This window comes from Camelina sativa, chromosome 17 (genome assembly GCF_000633955.1).
Source record: "Camelina sativa cultivar DH55 chromosome 17, Cs, whole genome shotgun sequence".
Lineage (NCBI taxonomy): Eukaryota > Viridiplantae > Streptophyta > Magnoliopsida > Brassicales > Brassicaceae > Camelina > Camelina sativa.
This window is the reverse complement of record NC_025701.1, coordinates 3,016,307-3,031,135: the sequence shown is the minus strand read 5'-3', so window position 1 is coordinate 3,031,135 and position 14,829 is coordinate 3,016,307. Positions and strand designations below refer to the sequence as shown.

General features: G+C 34.8%; 2 protein-coding genes, 1 non-coding gene and 1 pseudogene across 4 annotated transcripts; 2 read left to right on the top strand and 2 right to left on the bottom strand.

Annotated features, from left to right (window-relative positions):
- LOC104754928 lies at positions 1,838-4,692 on the top strand (annotated as a pseudogene).
- TRNAA-AGC lies at positions 5,652-5,724 on the bottom strand. Its single transcript has one exon. It is a non-coding gene; the product is annotated as a tRNA-Ala (tRNA).
- Positions 8,358-10,935, top strand: LOC104754926 (protein kinase APK1A, chloroplastic-like). 2 transcript variants are annotated; one of them, XM_010477217.2, is made up of 7 exons: positions 8,358-8,649; positions 8,889-8,976; positions 9,176-9,501; positions 9,595-9,730; positions 9,817-9,959; positions 10,047-10,170; positions 10,261-10,935. In XM_010477217.2, exons 2-7 carry the CDS (start codon positions 8,934-8,936, stop codon positions 10,728-10,730), a joined length of 1,242 nt encoding a protein of 413 aa, XP_010475519.1. In that variant the 5' UTR covers positions 8,358-8,649; positions 8,889-8,933; the 3' UTR covers positions 10,731-10,935. The 2 variants fall into 2 exon arrangements, with proteins under 2 accessions (XP_010475519.1, XP_010475518.1); XM_010477216.2 differs by lacking the exon at positions 8,358-8,649 and adding an exon at positions 8,656-8,778.
- Positions 11,026-14,694, bottom strand: LOC104754927 (probable LRR receptor-like serine/threonine-protein kinase At1g07560). The gene is made up of 12 exons (XM_010477218.2): positions 14,573-14,694; positions 13,428-14,444; positions 13,204-13,348; positions 13,027-13,098; positions 12,873-12,944; positions 12,712-12,789; positions 12,463-12,623; positions 12,156-12,367; positions 11,948-12,074; positions 11,811-11,867; positions 11,545-11,734; positions 11,026-11,473 (listed from the first exon to the last, which is right to left on the bottom strand). The coding sequence occupies exons 1-12, from the start codon at positions 14,661-14,663 to the stop codon at positions 11,074-11,076; spliced, it is 2,622 nt and encodes an 873-aa protein (XP_010475520.1). The 5' UTR covers positions 14,664-14,694; the 3' UTR covers positions 11,026-11,073.

Genomic DNA, 14,829 nt, shown 5'->3' with positions numbered 1-14,829 from the left:
ATGGCCAGTATTTATAGAAAAAGAGAAAGATTCTGTTTTATTTATATAAAATGCATATATATATATAATTTATATTTTGTCAACTTTCGTATCTATATTTTTTAATTTCGTATATGATAGGGTAAGAAACAAAATAGGATATACATGAGATACTCGGTTAGCTTTCTTGTTGGACAATATAATTACTCTAGATTAAGATTTTCTAATTTCGGCAGATATGATGAGAATGAGGTTTTTTGTCCAAAATTATCTCTCTATCCTTTTTAGTAAACATGTCCTTAAACAAGATTACAAAATCATCTTTTAGTTTAAGAGAACATATTATTAGAAAAAAATATAAAAAGATGGAACGTACTAATTCAGTGTAAACGAGGCCGGCACGTAGGAGGAACTAGGGAAGTCAAAAGAAAAAAATCGGATAGGATTTGTGATGGAACGTACCACCAATTCAGGACCTTGAAGGGGCAAGAAGCCAACGAAAACACCAGCCCCAGCTCTACTGCATGCTATACTATTCTATAATGACCCTATCTACACGATTATTCCTTCTATTGTCTTTTACGTAAAGCTATAGTAGCGACGACGTTCGTAAATTCCTACGAATGTAGACAAAGACTTAACCCAAACGAATTTATGTGGCTCTTATATTTTTGGCGCTCCAATATAGCATTAATAGAAATTAGGGAAAAGTTTAATTATACCTACCTACTCGAATTTCGGCACCAGAGACAAAATAGGCTTGTTCAGAAATCAGTCGCTCACCGACAGATTCAACACCACAAACTCATCATATAATTATTTTTTTGGGACAAAATGGAAATTATCCTCCATCTACCTAAGTTTTTAATTTTCAGTATAAAGTTAAAAACCATACAAACTTCAACTTCATTCCATAGTTACTAACGTTCACTTCAAATTCAAAACATGCATCAGTTGATTCGAATACAACAATTTCATCTGCTTTAACGTCAACATGTCGCAGATATGCGTGTTGTCGTTGATAAATTATATATATATATATATATATATATATATATATATATATATTTCTCTATAATATTTCTGTATTTGAGTTCTTTTTCTAGAATATGTAATAGGGTTTTTGGTTTTCTTTTAATAAACATGTACAGCAAGTTGCTACCAAAAAGAAAAGGTATATATTCGATTTTACGATAATAAACAATTAGTAGAACGTAGACCGTATCTTGGATCGTCCAAATACAGGAAGATTTCAAGACAAGGGACAATATTTCTCATTTAATTAAGTTTTCCTGACGCATAAGATAACATTACAAAGTTTTAAAAGAACGGATAATGTTCCTCCGGATTAACATAATACATCATAAGTAAAATATGAATTGTAACGTTTTGACTGTTTGTTAGATAAATAATATGCGTATGGTAAGCAAATGAAAGAGGGCACGCTTCATGCCTGTTTTTTTTGGGTCGGCTGCCGTTTACAATTGAGATCGTTACTCTTGTTGCGTGTACGACTTTTTACTTTTTTTTTCGCCAATTTTTAATTTGACGTTTTCCTATTTTATTTGTTGATACTCTTGTTTTTTCTTGTTTAAATATCAAATTACTTTCCTGAATAAAACTGTTGGAACAAACCTAAGATAAAAGACAATAATGGGCAAGTTGATCTTATTCGTAGATTTGTTTAAGATATTATATAAGTCTCACCAAGAAAGTAAACCAATTATCCCATATATACAATATTTTTCTTACCTTGTCAATGTCATATACGAAAGATATTAAAACTCGAGGATATAGGAAATGCCACGTGTATGGTAGATATGAAACCGAATCTCTCTCTTATTCTATAAATAGTGGCCATTCCCTTTTGTTGAAATCACAAAAAGCATCAGAACAAGAAGAAGAAAAGAAAAAAGAAACTACAACAATTTATCAAAAAGAAATGGCAGGTTCTAACTGTGGATGTGGTGCCTCCTGCAAATGCGGTGACTCTTGCAGGTTAGCCCTAGATCCTCTCTTCTTTACCTTTTTTTTACTTCATGCATCAAAATATGTTAAGAGTTCAAACTTCCAAGATTTCAAATCTTGAAAAATTAGGTTTGGTGCGGTAGTTAAGATTTAATAGCTTCACGGTACAAATTACAAAATGTAAAATCCTTCTGACTCGTTTTTTTACAATTTTGTCTGTTAATAGCACCAAATGGTTTTTTTTCCTTTCTTCATATGCTTTAAACTCGAAAACATTTCAGGCCGGTCTTACATATATGCATGTCGTGAATTAGTCTTAAATCTCATCATATCTATCAATTATTAAATTTTGATATATCGTTTTTTTTTGTTTTTGTTTTCCTTGTGTGGTAAAGTTGCGAGAAGAACTACAACCAGGAGTGCGACAACTGTAGCTGTGGATCAAACTGCAGCTGCGGGTCAAACTGTAGCTGTTGAAGAAATTCTGTGGTCTAAAATCATATATGCCAGGAACACTGGGAGGAAAAACAAATGTGTTTGATGCTAAGAGATGTGTGTGTTAGAATAAAGACGTGACATATCGTGTGTTGCGTAATAACTCTCTTAAGCTTTGTCGTTTCCTGCTTTGTATTTTCTATGTGGTGATGGTGTGATTTGTATTAATTTCATATGTAACCTAAAAAAAAAAAAAAAGATATATTGACTTTTGTGATTGTTATATTTCTGCTCTGTTTATATTTAGACTACAAATTTCATTAGCTAAAATAATCATCAAAAATATATTTATCTAAGGCTAAGGTAAATAATCAAAGGAGAAATATGTTCTTTGTATTATTTAGCATCCAATCCGAAAATTATACAAAATTAAGCACCTAACCCCAAATACCTAAACAGTACGTAAGTTACTTATCGGGCTTTAAACGGGCCAGTAAGGTCCGCCAGCAAAAATAAGAAGAAATGAGATCTATTATAGCGGCGATGAGGCAACGAGAATATTTCGTTCAGGCAATACGTCGAACACCTTGCGTGACATCTTCCCCTGCTTCAGATCATACCAATTTCCAAGCTTTGAGCTTTCTCACTACATTAATACCTTCGACGAAACCTCCAGACGAGGCATGTACCGGGTCAAACAAAGAAGAAGAGCCCGACAAGTGTTTGTCTCTCAGAATCGAGAAACTCCCCAAGGGCGTTACTGTTGGGTCTGCGGTACAGAGCTGGATGGGCGATGGGTTTCCTGTTCATGGTGGAGATGTTTATCACGCCATTAATCGATTGAGGAAGCTTGGACGAAACAAACGTGCCCTTGAGGTTCTTTAAATTCTCTTACTTTGCTTCTTCTTTTTGTTTATATGAAGAAGATGATACTCTTTGAATGTGTTAAGCTGAGAGACGTTTTGGTAATGTTCTGATTCAGTTGATGGAATGGGTAATTAGAGAAAGACCTTACCGTCTTGGTGAGCTTGAATACTCCTACTTGCTTGAATTCACAGTTAAGCTCCATGGCGTCTCTCAAGGGGAAAAGCTTTTCACCCGTGTACCTCAAGAGTTTCAGAACGAGCTTCTTTACAACAACCTTGTGATTGCTTGTTTAGACCAAGGTGTTATTAGGCTTGCTCTAGGGTATATGAAGAAGATGAGAGAACTTGGTTTTCGTACATCCCATTTAGTCTACAACCGTCTCATCATTCGCAACTCAGCTCCAGGGAGAAGAAAGCTCATAGCTAAAGACCTTGCGCTCATGAAAGCTGACAAGGCGACTCCTCATGTCTCTACATATCATATCTTGATGAAGCTTGAAGCTAATGAACATAACATTGACGGGTTGCTTAAGGCTTTTGATAGTATGAAGAAAGCTGGAGTTGAGCCGAATGAGGTTTCTTACTGTATATTGGCTATGGCACATGCTGTTGCGAGATTGTATACAGTTGCTGAAGCTTATACAGAGGAGACAGAGAGATCTATCACTGGGGATAATTGGTCAACCTTGGATATATTGATGATATTGTACGGTCGTTNCGTTTAGGGAAAGAAAAGGAGCTAGTGAGAACTTGGAATGTTATCAGAGGGTTTCATCATGTTAGGTCCAAGAGTTACTTGTTGGCAACGGAAGCGTTTGCGCGAGTGGGGAACCTTGATAGAGCTGAAGAGCTTTGGTTAGAGATGAAGGATGTAAGAGGACTTAAAGAAACAGAGCAGTTCAACTCTCTGCTCTCGGTGTATTGCAAGGAAGGTTTGATAGAGAAGGCAATCAGTGTGTTCCGCGAGATGATGGGAAACGGGTTTAAGCCTAATTCTATAACGTATAAACATCTTGCTCTAGGATGTGCTAAAGCCAAACTGATGAAGGAAGCTATCAAAAACATTGAAATGGGTTCGACTCTAAAGACGAGCAAAAGCGTAAGAAGCTCAACGCCGTGGCTGGAGACGACTCTATCGATCATCGAGTGTTTTGCAGAGAAAGGTGATGTTGAGAACTCAGAGAAACTGTTTGAAGAGTTGAAGAATGCAAAGTATAATAGGTATGCGTTTGTGTACAACGCTTTGTTTAAAGCTTATGTGAAGGCCAAGGTGTATGACCCTAATCTGTTTAAGAGGATGGTTCTAGGTGGAGCCAGGCCTGATGCTGAGTCATACAGTTTGTTGAAACTAGTTGAACAGTATAAGCCCTGACTCAAATCAAGCCTGCTCCAAAAAATTTTTTTTGTCAATCTTATCTACCCAATGTTAACATGCTTCCTACTTTATCCCCAAGTACTCTCTAGGTTATCTCTTATAAGTCTTACCTAATTAAATGGATTATCAATAGAGAGCTCTTAACCGGTCCGTGAGCCCAAGAAAAAAACTAATTAATGCGTATCAAGATTAAAGGATAGCCTTATCCTTCATAATCTGCTAAGCTAGCTACTTGCTCACGGGCTTAATGTGAGCTACCCGCTAAGTTGGTTGAGCTGTGGAGATAAGCAGTGGGACTACCACACCATCCTCGTAAGACAATAAAGTAGTGAGTTGAATTTGGACATGTCTTCATTGAACTAAGTTGGGCCTGGCCTGAAAACAGAGGAAATTTTTTGGTAAATTAACTACAAGTCTACAACAAGGTTACTTGGTTAGGGGCTCAAAGAGAGCTGCTAGCCGCGTAAGTTGGTAGATTGAGCCGTGGGGGGAAAGAAGCAGTTCACCGACGAGATAACCACGTGGCAGACATGCTTTTGCATGGACATTGGACCCTTTGTCTGTCCGGGTCCCTACCGATGGGTCAAACAAGCAAAGGTCAAACCGTCGGAATATTCGTTCACACTGTCACATCCGAAAGAGACAAATGCTAAAATACACCCAAACTCTTTTCTCTTGTTTTACTTTTTTTTTCCTTCATGGACTAACCAAATCATCCTAATCAGAAAATATATATAACTATATAAGTCGACTTGTTGGTATATATTATATTGGAAGAAAATGGAAAAGGAATCAGTATGCCATGTTCTCCCATCCATTATACAGAACTACTTGTTCGTTTCTTCGAAATTATTGGGAGTTTTTGTAACCTTTATAAAAAGCTAATGCCAATGCCAATATATATTACAGAATATTTTGTATGCCAATGCCACTAAAAAGCTATATATCTTTTATCTTTTCTTAGTAACTCTCTTTTTTTTTTTGCGGTGAAGGTTTTATACTTAAAAAAACAAAAATGACATTAAAGATGGAGATGCGGGGTATCGATCCCCGTACCTCTCGCATGCTAAGCGAGCGCTCTACCATCTGAGCTACATCCCCAATTTGTTTTATGTATTAGAGCCATCATATTTATTATGTTTACGTAATTCAAGAGTCAAGGCTAGTGAGGTTATTACCTTATCTATCATCAACCACAATCGTAGTTTTTTTAGTAGAATATGATGTAACCAACCAAAATCTTAATCGTCAAATATTCAACAGCTTAATTAAGAAAAAAAAAAAAGGCAAAGGATGTATTCCATACTTCTTAATGTTTCTAAAGACATAAAAAGTAGTAGATACTAGATAGATAGTTACAAAGAAGAATAATGGCTTCTTATAAAATTAATACTTGTATAATATTGTTGGTCTCTACCAAATCAGCTCTTAATCAAAAAAAAAGAGAAATATGGTCAAAAGTCAAAACAAAAATAAATAAAAAGCGATAAATCAGCAATGGGGGCATGTTAGTGTGTGGACCTTGTAAAATTTCATTGGACTAGCATCTGAAAAATAAATAGCTTTAATGCATTAAAACTTTAGTACTGTATTAAAGTTTTAAATGAATTGCATTTAAAACGAATTGAAACTTTAGTACTGTAATCAAGATTGGGTTAAGAGAATAAAAGAAGCACACAAAAAAATAAAAGAAGCCATTGCTGACAATCTTTGTCGGTCTTCTCTCTGGATTTAATATTCTAATTCCTATCAAAGGAGACTTAATTTATTGTGGACTATATAATTACAGGATCATTCTTGGATTTAGTTTGTATTTTATTCATATTTAACACCACGTTAAGGTTTATACTGCTTATTAAGCAAGGGGAACAAACAACCATCTATAAATATTACCAATGGTCCAATACCATTACACAAAAAAAAAAAAAAAATCTGACAAAAAAAAGGTGTGAAGGACGTACGTAGGGTTAGCTGGAAATATGCTGGTATTGGAAAGCCTCACGGTCACGGGCATTGTCTCATTCCAAATTATCAAGAAAAAATATTATTTAAATGACCCTTTTTGTAACATATACTTACATAAAATCAAATTCAGAACCTAATAGATCGTCTAAATAAGAATTTGGTATTTTGTATACATCGAGAAGTACTACAAATACTATTACGGCTAGGTGTGAAATAAATTAATTTAAATAAAATTATACTTCCTCTATTTCTCAAAGAATGTCATTTTGACACATCTTTTTTGTTACAAAAAGAGTGTCATTTTATGTTTTCAATACAGTTTTAAAGATTAAATTTTCTTTTTATCCCTATAATTTGAGCTAATTTATTAGAAAGAAATTTTTTTTAATATATTTATAAAGGGTAAAATAGAAATTTAGATAATTTTCTTAATTTGTGTGCATTATGTCAAAATGACACTCTTTAATCTTTATGAAACAGAGGAAGTAATAAATAAAATTATTATTCTAGAACCAATATTTATTTGTGTCCAATATAATATGTAACTATTTTTTTAATTATTTATTCAAATATACGTTTTTTCGTGTAAAAAATATGTTTCACCGTGAAATCTTTAAATGTATAAAAGGTTTTATGATAGAGAAATTATTGATAAAATATTACTATTTATTGCAACATGTTTTTTGTGTGGTTTAAAATCAAATTCATATCTCTTATGTTTTATTTTGTAATTATAACAATTTTGCATGTTTTTTATGTAACCATAACAACATATACTAAATTACTCGGTAGTTTAATTCAAATATTTTTTATTACTTGTTAGTAACAATCGGATTCAAACTAAATTTTCTGAAGATAATCTAATTTATTGGTTTAATATTTTTGATTAGGCTATTTAAACCTTTTGAGTTAGTCAGTTTGTTAATATGACAGATTATTACCAAAAAACCATTATGAAAAATTAATGAAATTCTAAAATCATGTATTTGTGTAAAAATACATTTCACTCGTGAAATATGTGAACATGGTAAAAACAATATTTATAAAATGTTACAATTTATGACAATATAATTTTTTTTGTGTGCTTTAAAAATCAAATTTATATTTATGGTTAATTGTTTAACTATAACAATTTTGCATAATCTAATAATCACTCATTTTAAATATATGATGATTCTTTTTGGGTAGTAAGTTTATTTCTAATGTTAAGGGTTATTATCTCATTCCTTTTTAATAGTACATAGATTAATATATAATTAGAATATATATTTCTATTTGGTCATCAATATTTCTATTTTTAATGAAAATCACACTAAATGTTGAGATTAATTAGTTTATATACTTAGATATATATATATATATATATATATATATATAAGTAATCACACATCATGATATTTCTAATTTGTTTTATATTTGTTTATAGATATATAAAAATCTATATTTATTGGGAATAAAATTCTTTTAATGAGTTGGAAATAATTCAATGATACTATACTTCGTTTTATAATCAATTATAATAACTATTGAAAGATTGTGATGTAAATTATTATGGTAATAATATTAACATAAAAATAATATTTTGTTTTTATATGATTTTGTTAATAAGTTATATATTTTTTATTTTTATTAACATTTTATTTAATTGAGATATTTTTATATCCTTTTCATAATATTTTACTTATATTGATTTTAAGAACACGCTGAGAGCGATAGAACACGCTGTGTGAAGAAGGGCTAATATTTTCTGACTTGATGATATATCTTCTCTTATTTGTTTCTAGTACCAAAAGGCCAAAACGAAAACGATTGAGAGCAATAACAACAACAACACCTCCTAGTATTTAGTAAAACAAATCGATAGTAATTAAAAAAAGCGGGAGAAATTTGGATTTCCGAGAGTAAGAGATACAAAAAGGCTCGAAAACTGATAAAGGCGGGACCGATCCGCCATTAATGCTTGCTACCACCCCAACTGCAACGCTTCTCTTACTCTGTTTTCTTTTTCACTTTCTCTATCTCTTGGCTGAGAGAACTCAAAACAAAAAAGAAAAGAAAAGGGTGAGTAAAGATTTTGTCTTTCTTCTTCTTCAATTGTTTTAGTTGTTAGGTTTACTGAAATTGGCAAAAAGAGATTTGATGAACTTTGCTCATAGGCTTTAAAAGTAATGCATTTACATATATGGATAGGTATAAAAGTTGGCAAATTTTTTTCTTTTCACAATTTGATTTATGTCTGCCTCTACTTTCCAACTTCCAATTTGATTAAAAGTTTCTACCTTTTTCTTATCTTTATATAGTGAGAGATTGCACAAGCGTGTCCAATTTGGTTCTCTTTCTCAATCATGGGGATGTGCTTGAGTGCTCAGGTCAAAGCTGAGAGCCCAGGTACTACACATACACTTCTCTTTTCTCTTCCTTTGTTAAGGCAAAGTTCGTAGATTTTGTTATTTCATCACCTTAAAGTTTTGATTTTTTTTTCATGGAGGTTAGGGTTTTTGGTGTGTTTTGGCAAATTCGATTGGTTTTAATCTAATGAAAGTACGAAACTAATGCTTTTTTTTTTGTTTGGTTTGGTGGGTTTTAGGGACGAGTTCGAAGTATGCGAGTTCTGATGGCAAAGATACTGGAAGTCTTGGGAGTAAGGCTTCGTCTGTGTCTGTAAGACCAACCCCTCGAACTGAGGGTGAGATCTTACAGTCTCCAAACCTCAAGAGTTTCAGCTTTGCTGAGCTTAGATCCGCTACCAGGAATTTCAGACCAGACAGTGTGCTTGGTGAAGGTGGATTCGGTTGTGTTTTCAAAGGATGGATTGATGAGAAGTCTCTTACTGCCACAAAACCAGGCACTGGTTTGGTTATTGCTGTCAAAAAGCTTAATCAAGATGGTTGGCAAGGTCATCAGGAGTGGCTGGTAAATTAAAAAAAAGCTTGAATATGCCAATTTTGGTTCTTGTGTGTTGTTGTAATGCTTGATGATTGTGATCTTTTTTTGATGATTTTGTAGGCTGAAGTGAATTACCTTGGCCAGTTTTCTCACCGTCATCTTGTGAAGCTGATTGGTTATTGCCTAGAGGATGAGCACCGTCTTCTTGTTTATGAGTTCATGCCTCGGGGTAGCTTGGAGAATCATCTTTTCAGGAGTATGTCCTCCTTCCTCCCAGGCTGCTGTCAAAATTTTATGATGTTTATGAGTTATTTAGTGTTTGTTTTTTTCTTGGGTTTGCAGGGGGTTTGTACTTCCAACCATTATCTTGGAAACTCCGGTTGAAAGTTGCTCTTGGTGCTGCAAAGGGCCTTGCTTTTCTTCACTCTTCTGAAACAAGAGTGATATACCGTGATTTCAAGACTTCTAATATCCTTCTTGACTCGGTATTTTACACTTTACTCATTTTTGATATGATTGCCATGACAGAACTGCTTAGTTTTGAGCTTTATGATGGTACATGATTTACGCAGGAGTACAACGCAAAGCTTTCTGATTTTGGTTTGGCCAAGGATGGGCCAATAGGTGATAAAAGTCATGTCTCTACACGGGTTATAGGTACACACGGATATGCAGCTCCTGAATACCTTGCAACCGGTAAGTGTCAACTTTCTTTTTGGTCAAATCTTTGTTTTCTGGAATTAGCTTCTTCTTATGACTGATGACTTTGCAAATTTTACTACTTAGGTCATCTAACAACAAAGAGTGATGTCTATAGCTTTGGGGTTGTACTTCTGGAGCTTTTGTCTGGTCGTCGAGCTGTGGACAAGAATCGTCCTTCTGGAGAGAGGAACCTTGTGGAGTGGGCTAAACCATACCTTGTAAACAAAAGAAAGGTATTCCGAGTCATTGATAATCGTCTTCAGGACCAGTATTCTATGGAAGAAGCATGTAAAGTGGCTACTCTGTGTCTGAGATGTCTCACCACAGAGACTAAGCTGAGACCAAACATGACCGAGGTTGTTTCTTGCCTCGAACACATTCAGTCTGTAAATGCTGCTATAGGGGGAAATATGGATAGAACAGAGAGAAGAATGCGTAGGAGAAGTGACAGTGTTGCCAGCAAAAAAGCGAATGCGGGTTTTGCTAGGCAGACCGCTGTTGGCAGTACAGTTGTTGCTTATCCTCGTCCATCAGCCTCGCCACTGTATGTCTGAAGAAGTATAAACAAGTCTTGGGTCTGTGTTTTTTGATCAAAACATTTGCAGGACAATGAAGTTCCTATATCATGTCCTTTGGAATCTGGATGTACAGTTTTGTCTCTGTTAATGTAAGAATTCAGTTCATCTCTCATTACAGGACGACAAACATGTAATTTTGATCTTTGTAACGGGAGCATTAACATAAGGATAAGTTAGCTTTCATATCTACTTGTTATCAAATATGCTCAAGACATCAGGCTGTACACAATATCTGCATAAACATAGTTCTCGAAAAGAAAAAATGCAGTGGCGCCACAATCAGCAGAGAAAACGAATGCTGCAAAGTGTAGAGTGGAGATTAACGTGCCTTAGGGTTCATATCAGTACTGAAGCTTAAGTTAGTGTCGATGGATCTCACTGTGTCTATGTCTCTTGTCCTCTTGTTTTCAGATATCACACACTCCTTTAATTCATGAACTACATGAGACATGTTGGGTCTTTCTAGGGAAGAAGATTTCACGCATGTCATTGCTAATTCGAGAGCTTTCCATGCAGAACCAGAGTCATAAACCCCTTGAAGTTTAGGATCCACAATATTGCTAATGTCTCCTCTAGTGAGCATAAATTTCGCCCATTCTGCAATGTGAGGCATGTCGCGGGTTTGATCGATCACTGGTTTGTTTGTGATGATTTCTAATAATACAACGCCAAAAGCGTAGACATCACTCTTCTCAGACAACCTATTTGTTTGGTAATATCTGCAGGACGAGATGATTATGATTCTTTTGTGAATATGGTTTCCATAAAAAAAAAGTCAAAAGACACTTACTCATGATCAAGGTATCCAAATGTTCCGGCAACACGTGTAGACACATGACTTTCATCTCCAACCGGAAAAGATCTTGATAGCCCAAAGTCTGCAAGCTTGGCTTGTAATTGATCGTCCAGTAGTATGTTAGAACTTTTTACATCTCTATGAACTATCAGCGGTTTGCAGCCAATATGTAAGTATTCCAATCCTGTCTCCAATATTCATTGTTGATAACTAATCATTAGAAAATTGGTTAAGCGGGTGATATATAATAACAAACGAACCTAGTGCCGCATCAACTGCTATGTTTAGTCTATCAACCCAGCTAATTATGGAGCTGCCTGCATGTATTAACATAGTAATGAATAACAAATAATCTTAGGTTGTTATCAACACAATGCATGATATATGAATATGTTACCTGACAGATGTTGTTTCAAATCGCCATTGGCCATGTACTGGTAGATGAGGGCCAAGTGATCTTTTTCATCACAGTATCCAACAAGACTTACCAGATTTGTGTGGTACACCCTTAGAAGAAGTTCTACCTATCCAAATATTTACAAGATATACATGAACTTAACTTTACAAAATGGATATGAATTGATAATGGTGGTGCCAAAGAAAACCTCTGTTTTGAACTCTTTATAGCCTTGAGCTGATGATGGAGAGAGTAGCTTGACCGCTACTTCTTCTGTACCATTTATATAACCATGGTAGACCATCCCAAATCCTCCTTTACCCAAAACTCTTACAAAGTTATTTGTCATCGCAAGAACTTCGGCGTATGTATATCTTCTCTTTTTTGTTACTATTGATTGTTGTTGGCTTGATGATAGACCTAAAACCGTACACATAAAATAATCATGTCTCTGAGAAATTTAACTATGTATGCATACACTAATGTATCTGGTTTGATGACTTTGTTACAGTTACCTTTTCCACGTGATGGGTGTCTTTTAAGACAAACAAAAAGAAGAGCGATCATTGCTATTATAGCAGCCAAAGAAGCAAGTGATGCAACAACTGGTAACATGATGCTATCTTTCTTTTTGTTGCATGAACCGGAAGAACAGAGGTTTGGATTTCCTTCAATGCTAGTGTAGTAAACAAGCTAACTAAGTGTTAGTGAAGACCTAAACACCATCAACTATTTAATGAAAAAGATAGTTGAGAAGATCTTACTTCAATTTCAACCCCTTTTTCACTTTATCGAGTAGAGCTTGAGGGACTGAACCACTAAGGTCGTTTCCGCTTAAGTTTCTGTCAAGGTTCAAAAGACAAAACATCAACATACTAGGACAAAAAATTGGTAATGTGTTCATATAGCTGAACGAGTAACTTACATGACTAACAATGATTTCATTTCGGCTAGAAATTCAGGTACTCCACCTGTTAGATTATTATTTGAAACGTCCCTACCATTTGCAAAAAATGATACAATTTATTATATGCTCTGCCTTGATAAACAGAGTATTCATATAGAAACGACCTACTTACAATCTTTGAAGCTCCGTAAGATTTTGGATCGCAGGAACTATAATTCCAGTTAGTTCACTTGAGGACAAGTCTCTGGTGATAAGATCATAACAGACATTTAAAGTGTAAGATATTCAGAAACAGAGAGCTTAACATTCTTTTTTTATATAAAATCTAATGAATGATCATGACACGTACAAGGAATGGATTCTTGGTGGTGTAGACATATTGGTGTACTCGCAGGTAAGACCATCCCACAAGAATTGTTGAGGAACACATGGATCTCCTTGCCAACTAATCTTACTTAATTGATAGCTTGTTTCTATGCTCTTGATAGCAATGACTAAAATAGAAACAGAACACTTAAAATAAGTATATATGTATATAGAAAAGTCTATACTCACACTTAGCTGATCACATACCGTCATTTGCATTAGTTTCGGACTGCGGCAACTCAACTGTTGTAAAAGCCTCAATAGCATTAAGGAGGGGAGGGAGAGTTGACTTTGAAGTTCTTATCAGTTGCAAATGGCAAGTCCCTCCTTTGCATTTCACAGGTGATGTGTTGAACAGTGTATATACTAGCAACTCATCAGAGCTAACAGGTCCGTAACTAACCTCCTGACCGACGCTGATGTTGAACTCCCTGGTATCATTGTCCCTTAAGGACTGGATCTCAGCAACGTGAAGGTATGCATAAACTAAGTCGTTAGGTGTTTCCAAATTCCATGAAATAGTCAATGGTGAACTCACATTTGCAGGTGTGGCTGCCGTTGCAACTACATCTTCTGGTAAGTTATAGTCGTTGTCAGAAGTGTTGATTGAGAGACTTGTTCTCAACAGTTTCCATCCCGGCATGAAGAATGGAGTCCAAAGACGATCATGGACATCTACTGGGTACCTAATAACGTCTTTGGAATCGGTCAAATAAACGCGGAACAAGTTCTTCAAGGAACCAAACTGAGGAATATAAGTATCATTTCGCAATGGTCGTAGCTCTAAAGCTGATATTAGCGGCGTAGTTATTCCAGTCTTAACAAGACAAACTTGTAAAGAAGTTGACCTTGGTACGTGAATGATTTCCTCCCTTGTACCGTTTATATTTCTTTGCAAATCGACCGTGGTCCATATATTTGGACCAAGATAAAGGTCGAACTTTGGTTGTGTATTAAGATTATCGTAGTTTCCGTAGGTAAACATGGCTACGATCAGGTAGTTTGTGCCTTGTAGGACGCTAAGAGTATAGCAGTTCCTTACTCCATCCGGAAAATATCTTAAAACTGTGTATGGCTTTATATATTCCATCCCTGGTACATTTTGAATCTTACCACTTTTTCCGCTTTTGATGAAATCAGCATCTGATCTGAATGTTAACTTTGTCATTGGTTCTGTGTAAGGAGACTCATTGGCTTGTAATCCACAATCCAAATTGATGAATCCTTTGGTAAGACAAGAAAAAAAATGAAGGAAATAATGGAGAAGTGTTTATGTTTGGAAAACTAAATTAATGTCTTGATTTAAAGGGAAAAATTGTTTAGAAATTATATAGAAGAAGAAAAAGCTGTACCTTGTTGTTGATCTTGTGCTTGAGCAAAATCAGGAATGCCAAAAGACATAATAATTAGGAAGACCGATAAAAGTCCACGGAGATTTTTCATTTTCTTACTCTGTCCAAGAAAAGCAAGGATCACAAACTACCAAAATACTTATAATCTAAACATGATGACACATCAAACCTTCTGGACTGTTTATAGAAAACGGTTGAATAATTATATAAATAATTAAGTTTCACTTATATTGCTGGTGGGAAAAAGTCGAAATAAT

Bases quoted from the DNA above. Each gene is read 5' to 3' on its own strand.
- LOC104754926 (XM_010477217.2), top strand. From the start codon at position 8,934: ATGGGGATGTGCTTGAGTGCTCAGGTCAAAGCTGAGAGCCCAG. The intron at 8,977-9,175 runs GTACTACACATA...GGTGGGTTTTAG, and splicing joins GGTCAAAGCTGAGAGCCCAG to GGACGAGTTCGAAGTATGCG. The intron at 9,960-10,046 runs GTATTTTACACT...TGATTTACGCAG, and splicing joins CTAATATCCTTCTTGACTCG to GAGTACAACGCAAAGCTTTC.
- LOC104754927 (XM_010477218.2), bottom strand. From the start codon at position 14,663: ATGAAAAATCTCCGTGGACTTTTATCGGTCTTCCTAATTATTATGTCT. The intron at 14,445-14,572 runs GTACAGCTTTTT...GTCTTACCAAAG, and splicing joins AGCACAAGATCAACAACAAG to GATTCATCAATTTGGATTGT. The intron at 12,368-12,462 runs GTAACTGTAACA...GTACGGTTTTAG, and splicing joins ACACCCATCACGTGGAAAAG to GTCTATCATCAAGCCAACAA.